Below are 9,947 nucleotides of genomic sequence, written 5' to 3' on the forward strand. Positions count from 1 at the left end.
AGGCGCTGCACTGTTCTATGCAGCGCCGAACGGACGGGCGTCACACTATAACGTGCAGCGCCTTGCTCTGGGGCGCTGCACTATGACTTGGTAATTTTCGTGGATCGCCAGTGCTCAAAGCCTTATGTGGCCCTATGGGTAGCCATGGCCAGTGAAGCAGCACCTATGAGACGGGCGCTGCACTGTGAGGTGCAGCGCCTAGGCGTTGGGCGCTGCATAGTACAGTGCAGCGCCTGACTGTCAGGCGCTGTAGTGCTGTTAACTGCCAAACTGCAGAAACAGATTCCATTTTGGCAAATACAAATACTAAACAATTCAACTGAACAAAGACAACATCATTTAGGACAAATACTGAACAAAGACAACTAATAACTTGAACATCACATCATTTAGGACAATTCAACGTTACTACTAGTTCGCAAACACAAATACCATAATAGTAAGAGTTCACCAACATATAACATAACCCAACAAGTTCATCAACCTAACGAAACGGCTACAATAGAGCACTTCCATAGTAACAAACACTAATGCCTTCCGCGCGTGTTCCTGGTGCCACGCCTACAGGCAATCTTCTTCTTCCTGGGTGGACGAGCCTGCTCTTCCTGCACTTCCTCCTCCGCCTCCTCCTCCGCCTCATGATCCAAGCTAGCCATCCGCGAGGTCCCTACGACCACCTTTGGGTTGCCTCTGTTGTCAAAGTCGTTGGGCGTGTACCGTCGTCTAGGCTGCCTAGGCTTGAACACATATGGGGACCGAAGTTGAGCGTCCGCCAAAGTCATGTCATCATCAAGCTCATCGCCCTATCACACAATCAAACAATATGGTGAAGACCGACGTCGTAATCAAGTGAGAATCACATCTAAAGGATTAGTCATACCTCTTGGGTGACCGCACCCTCATCATCCTGATAAGCATATGAGGAACTCACATCGTCCCTCTGATGGTGAGATGAGGGGCTGATGGTGTACCAAACCTAGAGGCAGATGGTTCATCAAATTCGGGATCACGGCAACCGAGAAGATTTGCTAACCGCCTTAACTTCCTGGCCTGACGCTGTAACATGAACAAGTGTGGAAGATATGAAACTCCGCAACATAGGCTACCTCTCATAGTGAATGCGATTTGTACCTTGAGGAATGCTCGTAGTGAACCATCATCATTGCCTTTTCCAGCCGGTGTTTCCTCCAGAATAGACTAGCTCTCATCAGCTGCTTTCTTGATCTCGGTGCGCTGCGGATGAGAAAGAATGAACACGTTAGCCATTCAAACATGTGTAATACGGCCAACCGGAAAGTAAAGAAGAAACACTTTACCACATAGTTAATCACCGGAACAGCAGGGACTCCGTGCCCTACCCTGACATCTCTGTTGTACTTCCCCTTTGATAGATCCTCAAAGTTTACAGGTTCTTCAAGAATATCCTCATTATATGCCAGCGGGCATATCTCAACTTGAGTATTTTCAAGAAGCCATCGTATGTAGTTATCAAAAGCAAGTGGACTATGCTCACGAAGCTTGGCGCGTGCACTGCTACGAGCTTCCTCCACACAAAGCTGGAAGCGGGTAACATACGAAGCATGATGCTTGTCCCAGTCCTTTATCTTCCGTTGCCTTCTCCTGTCCAACCTGCATGGTACAAAACCAAACATTAGCAAAATCAAGGAGTGATGATGCTTAGTCAATACGGTTCATGCTCTCTTACCTATGAAGTGCTTTGTCCGTATCCACCCATTCCGGCGGGTGAGGCTGGAACAGACCAAACTGACGACACACACGATGTGGCAAATGAAACTCAACAGCCCAGTTGCATATCAGTGGGCACCGCATACGCCAGAGATCCCTATCCCGCAAGCACATCGGGTTGATGGTAAACTCCGGGGTGTACCCAAGTCTGTCATTGGCGCCATATGGCTGCCATTCCACCTATGAAATAGGGAAAGAATGCAAAATTGGTGAATTTTTTCAGGCAAACATGAGAAATGACTGAAGTAATGACCTCGTTACCTGCTCAGGCGTAATCGTGTCCAACTTGGCAACGTACTTCTGGTACATGAGATTGACATCGTTCGTCATCTTGGAAACCACATCCCACTTGTAAGCCCAAGTGGGGCGCCGTAATTCGTCATCTTCATCTTCATACCAAGGATTAAACCTGACGCTCTTCGGGCATCCAATAGGCAGACGCTCCCAGCTCCATACAGAAAGTAGAAGCATATTACCACCAATGCCTGCACTACCTGTGATCCTGCAACATGCATCCTCCAGCTGCATATGAAAGAAAAACAATGTTAACTTGACAGCAAGCTTGCATTGCTAATGAAGAAATGAGTTGATCACAAAACAGACCAACTACCTGTCGGTACAAGTAGGCAAGAGTCGCTGAACCCCAGCTCCATTTTCTATCGAAGACGGTCAACGCCTTCAGCCACATCCATGGAGCGTTCTTGCCAGTGGAGTCAGGGAACAAAGTCCTCGACACAACATACCACATGTAGACACGAGCATGTGTCTGGATCATATCATCAGTGGCATCCGGAGGGCACGTCGCAAAGTGAGTTTGAATCCACATGAAAGCAGCTCCGGCTGCTTTCCTTTCCTTCTTCTTCTCTTCTCCCTCCTCTACATCAGCCTCAGCCTTGGTAGGAGCCATACCGATAAGAGCAATCATCTGCTCGCGCCACCCATCAGAATCGGTGCTCATACAGAGAGGCATCCCGTCGATAGCAAGACCGGTGATCAACGAGACATCCTCGAGCGTCACGGTCATCTCCCTAGTCCGAAGATGGAAACTATGCGTCTCCGGCCTCCACCGATCAGCAAGAGCGGACACCAGTGGAGCGTTCAGATTCGGCGTGGACCGGCTGACCAACTGAATCCACGGGAGTAGTCCTGCCTGCTTGATGTACGGTGTGTACCGCTCATCGTAAGGCATGGCAGGACCAGAGACCCCGTGATACCGAATCTTCGAAGGTTCAAGCTTCTGCAAAAAACAAGTAATGACAAATCTTAGGGCATGTAAATTTCAACTTAAGGCAAAATATTTAGATTACTCGTTATTACCATCTCCTTCTCGCGCATCATGTAGGCCCGGTGTTTCATGTCGTAGACATCGTCGAGAAGCCAAACCATCCTTACAAAGTTCAAACAATAAACATATATGAGTTCATCTTCATCTCAAATATCGGTATACACTAAACATCTAATATGTGTTCAATTACAAGAATCTCAACATCTCCTTCTCACACAATGAATATGTCATATGTGTTCAAATAAACTCAACATCTAATATTTCAAATAAAATCAACATCTAATATATATCTAAAAAAACAGATCATATATCTCTACAAAACTCAACATCTCATTGTTATCTATATAAATAGGCATCTCATATATATATATAAACAAAACAATCTAGGGTTTCACTAACAAGAACTATATATTGTGAACTAAGCAACAACACTACAATACTACCACTATGAATACACATCCTAAATCAAGCAAATCAAGCAAATCAAGGGTTCCATCAAATCTTGGACAAATATCTAAAATGGCAACAAATTTACGGAGGAAAAGAAAGGGAACGAAGGAGTTTACCTAGTAGGATGGATTGGAGATCGAATCCACGGATCAAATCTTCAGATCTGAGAGGGATGTGGGGGGGGGGGATTCGATGGGGGCGCCGCCGCTGCTCTCTGTCCAGAGAGCGGAGAGGGGGAAGAACTACCTGGACGGGCTGGGCCGATGCACTTTAACTCATAGTGCAGCGCCCAAGATCTAGGCGCTGCACAATACAAGTGTGGCGCCTAAGTCTGAGGCGCTGCAGTGCTGTCTGTGGGGCCGCACCTGGACCAGGCTGCCACGCTGGCAGGAGGTGCGACGCCCAAGAGAGAGGCGCTGCATAGTAGTGTGTGGCACCCAGCTGTCGGGCGCCACACGAAAGGGTCAGCAGAGTGAAATTTTTTCGGAACGAGGTCAGTTTGTGATTTGATTTGGCCCTCAGGTCAAATATGTGATTTCTGCCAGATGAGAACCCCGTTGCAGACAACTTGTCTAGGTTAGAGAATGTTCTTGATGACCCACTACCTATTGATGATAGGTTTCCTGATGAACAATTAAATTTCATAAATGCTTCTAGCACTGCTCCATGGTATGCTGATTATGCTAATTACATTGTTGCTAAATTTATACCACCTAGTTTCACATACCAGCAAAATAAAAAGTTTTTCTATGATTTGAGACATTAATTTTGGGATGACCCACATCTTTATAAAGAAGGAGTAGATGGTATTATTAGGCGTTGTGTACCTGAGCATGAACAGGAATAGATCCTACGCAAGTGTCACTCCGAGGCTTATGGAGGGCACCACGCTGGAGATAGAACTATGCATAAGGTATTGCAATCCGGTTTTTATTGGCCTACTCTCTTCAAGGATGCCTGTAAGTTTGTCTTGTCTTGTGATGAATGTCAAAGAATCGGTAATATTAGTATACGTCAAGAAATGCCTATGAATTATTCACTTGTTATTGAACCATTTAATGTTTGGGGCTTTGATTATATGGGACCTTTTCCTTCCTCTAATGGGTATACACATATTTTAGTTGCTGTTGATTATGCTACTAAGTGGGTAGAAGCTATTCCAACCAGTAGTGCTGATCATAACACCTCTATTAAGATGCTTAAAGAAGTTATTTTTCCGAGGTTTTGAGTCCCTAGATATTTAATGACTGATGGTGGTTCACATTTTATTCATGGTGCCTTTCGTAAAATGCTTGCTAAGTATGATGTTAATCATAGAATTGCATCTCCTTATCACCCGTAGTCTAGTGGTCAAGTAGAATTGAGTAACCGAGAGCTCAAATTAATTTTGCAAAAGACTGTTAATAGATCTAGAAAGAATTGGTCCAGGAAAGTTGATATGCATTATGGGCCTATAGAACTGCATATAAAAACCCTATGGGTATGTCTCCATATAAAATGTTTTATGATAAAGCATGTCACTTACCTCTCGAACTAGAACATAAGGCATATTGGGCTATCAAAGAGCTCAACTATGACTTCAAACTTGCCGGTGAAAAGAGGTTATTTGACATTATCTCACTTGATGAATGGAGAACCCAAGCCTATGAGAATGCCAAACTGTTTAAAGAAAAAGTTAAAAGATGGCATGATAAAAGGATACAAAAGCGCGAGTTCAATGTAGGTGATTATGTATTGCTATACAACTCTCGTTTAAGATTTTTTGCAGGCAAACTTCTCTCTAAATGGGAAGGTCCTTACGTTATCAAGGAGGTCTATCATTCCGGTGCCATAAAAATCAACAACTTGGAAGGCACAAATCCGAAGGTGGTGAACGGTCAAAGAATCAAACATTATATGTCAGGTAATCCTATAAATGTTGAAACTAATATTATTGAAACCGTAACCCCGGAGGAATACATAAGGGACACTTTCCGGAACGTTTCAGACTCCGAAAAGGAATAGGTACATGGTACGGTAAGTAAACCGACTCCAAAACAGTTATAGTGGCAATTTTTCTCTGTTTTGGAATATTTAAGAAAATAGGAAAATAAGAAGCAGACCGGAAAGGACACGAGGCTTCCACAAGGGTGGAGGGCGCGCCCTACCCCCCTGGGCGCGCCCCCTGCCTCGTGGGCACCTCGTGTGCCCCCCGGACTCTGTTTTCTTGTACGATACTCCTTTTGGTCGGTAAAAATTCATTATATAATCTCCCGAAGGTTTTGACCACCGTATCATGCAAATATCTCCTGTCTTTGTTTCGAGCTATTTTTCTGACAGATCTAGATCGCCATGGTGTCTTCAAGTGCCCCCAAGGACAAGTTCTTCGAGAAGGTCATCAACCCCTACCTCACGGAAGTGATGCAACACCCTCAAACCATTGAGATGCGTGAGGGGTTGTTGCACATCCGCGATGTGGAGGGACCGAGGAGGACCGGAAGCGTGGAGACAAGGCTCGAGGCAATGGAGCAACAAGTTTTCAAGTGTCAGGAGATGGTGGAGAGTGGACTCGACTCCAATCACATAATGATCACGGAGTTCACCAACAACCACAAGCTAGACACCAAGGACATTGGGGAGGCCATCTTCAAGCTTCACGGGAAAATCGAGCGCGTCCAAGCCCAGATCTATGACCTGCAAAACCAAAACTATGAGTATGAATATAGATTCAAGAGGATGAGTTTGGCTGCAGATTTGAGGATTCCGGAGACTCGATCATCCTTCTATTATGGTGAGCTTATGCCTTGGAAGATGGACGACAAGCCTACATCATCAACAACTCCTTCATCACCACCTCAGAGGAAGGAGACATAATCACATGGGGATGGGCACTCCCCTTGGTAACTGCCAAGCTTGGGGGAGCGCCCCGGTATCATATCACCATCACAACTTTTATCTTTACCGATTTTTTTGGTTCGATCTTTTTGATAATATCTTGATCTAGTAGAATAAAGTTTTAGTATGATCTAGTTGTGAGTTTTGCTTTATGATCCTTCTATGTAATCGAGTCCGTGAGCTATATATAATAAAGATTAGTGTTGAGTCAAGGGCTTGATTACCTTTCTATGATCTTGAGGGAATAAAATAAAAGAGAAGAAATAAAAAGAAATAAAGAGATCATATGGATCTTATGGAGAGTAATGAGCTCACATATAAAGAGTATGATGAATAAAAGTTGTTGAGAGTTGACAAACATAGTTTTGGTCATCGTTGCAATTAATAGGAAGTAATAAAGAAAGAGAGGTCTTCACATATAAATGTACTATCTTGGACATCTTTTATGATTGTGAGCACTCATTAAAGTATGATATGCTAAAGAGTTAACGTTGGACAAGGAAGACAACGTAATGGGTTATGTTTTCTTACATCTGAGATAAATTATATTGTCATGGATCATCCAACATGTTGAGCTTGCCTTTCCCTCTCATGCTAGCCAAGTTCTTTGCACCAAGTATAAATACTACTTGTGCTTCCAAATATCCTTAAACACGGTTTTTCCATGAGAGTCCACCATACCTACCTATGGATTGAGTAAGATCCTTCAAGTAAGTTGTCATTGGTGCATGCAATAAAAATTGCCTTCTAAATATGTATGATTTATTAATGTGGAGAAAATAAGCTTTATACGATCTTGTGATATGGAAGAAATAAAAGCGACGGACTGCGTAATAAAGGTCCATATCACAAGTGGCAATATAAAGTGACGTTCTTTTGCATTAAGATTTTGTGCATCCAACCATAAAAGCGCATGACAACCTCTGCTTCCCTCTGCGAAGGGCCTATCTTTTACTTTTATCTTCTACCTTATATAAGAGTCATGGTGATCTTCACCTTTCCTTTTTACATTTTATCCTTTGGCAAGCACAATGTGTTGGAAAGATCCTAATATATATGGCTAATTAGATGTGGGTTTGCATGAACTATTATTGTTGACGTTACCATTCAGGTAAAGAGTTGGGAGGCAAAACTATAAGCCCCTATCTTTCTCTGTGTCCGATTAAAACTCCATACCCATAAGTATTGCGTGAGTGTTAGCAATTGTGAAAGACTAAATGATGGTTTAGTATGTGGACTTCCTGAAAATCTCTTATATTGACTCTTTCCTATGTTATGATAAATTGCAATTGCCTCAATGACTGAGATTAGAGTTTGTTAGTTTTCAATGAAGTTTATGATTCATACTTGAAATTGTGATTGAATTGTTACTTTATCATAAGAGATCATATGACAATATATATATATATGTTGCTGTTCTAAGAATGATCATGATGCCCTCATGTCTGTATTTTATTTTATCGACACCTCTATCTCTAAACATGTGGACATATTTTTCGATATCGGCTTTCGCTTGAGGACAAGCGAGGTCTAAGCTTGGGGGAGTTGATACGTCCATTTTGCATCATGCTTTTATATCGATATTTATTGCATTATGGGCTGTTAGTACACATTACGTCACAATACTTATGCCTATTCTCTCTTATTTTACAAGGTTTACATGAAGAGGGAGAATGCTGGCAACTGGGATTCTAGGCTGGAAAAGGAGCAAATATTAGAGACCTATTCTGCATAGCTCCAAAAGTCCTGAAACTTCATGGAAGTTATTTCTAGAATATATAAAAAATATTGGGTGAAAGAAGTTCCAGAGGGGGCCCACACCCCGGCCACGAGGGTGGGGGCGCGCCCTACCCCCCTGGGCGCGCCCCCTGCCTTGTGGGCTCCCCGGTGGGATGCCCATCTTCTGCTATATGAGGTCTTTCGTCTGAGAAAAAAAATCATAAGCAAGCTTTGGGGAAGAAACTCCGCCGCCATGAGGCGGAACCTTGGCGGAACCAATCTAGGGCTCTGGCAGAGCTGTTCTGCCGGGGAAACTTCCCTTCGGGAGGGGGAAATCATCGCCATCGTCATCACCAATGTTCCTCTCATCGGGAAGGGGTGAATCTCCATCAACATCTTCACCAACAACATCTCATCTCAAACCCAAGTTCATCTCTTGTATCCAATCTTTGTATCCAAACCTCAGATTGGTACGTGTGGGTTGCTAGTAGTGTTGATTACTCCTTGTAGTTGATGATACTTGGTTTATTTGGTGGAAGATCATATGTTCAGATCCATTATGCATATTAATACCCCTCTGATTATGACATGAATATGCTTTGTGAGTAGTTACGTTTGTTCCTGAGGATATGGGAGAAGTCTTGCTATAAGTAGTCATGTGAATTTGGTATTTGTTCGATTTTTTGATGAGATGTATGTTGTCATCCCTCTAGTGGTGTCATGTGAACGTCGACTACATGACACTTCACCATTGTTTGGGCCTAGAGGGAGGCATTGGGAAGTAATAATTAGATGGTGGGTTGCTAGAGTGACAGAAGCTTAAACCCTAGTTTATCCGTTGCTTCGTAAGGGGCTGATTTGGATCCATATGTTTCATGCTATGGTTAGGTTTACCTTAATACTTCTGTTGTAGTTGCGGATACTTGCAATGGGGGTTAATCATAAGTGGGATGCTTGTCCAAGTAAGGACAGTACCCAAGCACCAGTCCACCCACATATCAAATTATCAAACTACCGAACGCGAATCACATGATCGTGATGAAAACTAGCTTGACGATAATTCCCATGTGTCCTCGGGAGTGCTTTCCTTCATATAAGAGTTTGTCCAGGCTTGTCCTTTGCTACAAAAAGGATTGAGCCATCTTGATGCACCTTATTTACTTTTATTACTTGCTATTCGTTACAAATTATCTTATCACAAAACTATCTGTTACCGATAAGTTCAGTGCTTGCAGAGAGTACCTTGCTGAAAAACGCTTATCATTTCCTTCTGCTCCTCATTGGGTTCGACACTCTTACTTATCGAAAGGACTATGATAGATCCCCTATACTTGTGGGTCATCAGTATCTCTGGGCCCTCTCGGTAATGCACATCACTATAAGCCTTGCAAGCAATGTAACTAATTAATGAGTTAGTTGCGGGGTGACACATTATGGAATGAGTAAAGAGACTTGCCGGTAACGGGATTGAACTAGGTATGATGATACCAACGATCGAATCTCAGGTAAGTAACATACCGACGACAAAGGGAATAACGTATGTTGTTATGCGGTTTGACCGATAAAGATCTTCGTAGAATATGTAGGAGCCAATATGAGCATCCAGGTTCCGCTATTGGTTATTGACCAGAGATATGTCTCGGTCATGTCTACATAGTTCTCGAATCCATATGGTCCGCACGCTTAACGTTCGATGACGATTTGTATTATGAGTTATGTGTTTTGGTGACTGAAGTTTGTTCGGAATCCCGGATGAGATCACAGACATGACGAGGAGTCTTAGAATGGTCGAGAGGTAAAGATTCATATATTGGAAGGTTGTATTCGAACATCAGAATGGTTCCGAGTGATCCGGGGATTTTTCCGGAGTATC

The 9,947-nt window shown here is 43.2% G+C and overlaps 1 protein-coding gene across 2 annotated transcripts; it reads right to left on the reverse strand.

Annotated features, from left to right (window-relative positions):
* Positions 1 to 483: 483 nt before the first annotated feature.
* On the reverse strand, positions 484 to 3,132 carry LOC125556055. 2 transcript variants are annotated; one of them, XM_048718857.1, is made up of 7 exons: positions 3,064 to 3,132; positions 2,870 to 2,983; positions 2,357 to 2,638; positions 2,008 to 2,268; positions 1,706 to 1,749; positions 1,317 to 1,503; positions 484 to 794 (listed from the first exon to the last, which is right to left on the reverse strand). In XM_048718857.1, exons 1-7 carry the CDS (start codon positions 3,130 to 3,132, stop codon positions 528 to 530), a joined length of 1,224 nt encoding a protein of 407 aa, XP_048574814.1. In that variant the 3' UTR covers positions 484 to 527. The 2 variants fall into 2 exon arrangements, 1 of the variants encoding a protein (XP_048574814.1); XR_007304985.1 differs by lacking the exons at positions 484 to 794; positions 1,706 to 1,749; positions 2,008 to 2,268; ... (1 more) ...; positions 2,870 to 2,983; positions 3,064 to 3,132 and adding an exon at positions 1,157 to 1,233 and having other exon boundaries at positions 1,317 to 1,407.
* Positions 3,133 to 9,947: the final 6,815 nt, after the last annotated feature.

Source organism: Triticum urartu, chromosome 5, assembly GCF_003073215.2.
Source record: "Triticum urartu cultivar G1812 chromosome 5, Tu2.1, whole genome shotgun sequence".
NCBI lineage: Eukaryota > Viridiplantae > Streptophyta > Magnoliopsida > Poales > Poaceae > Triticum > Triticum urartu.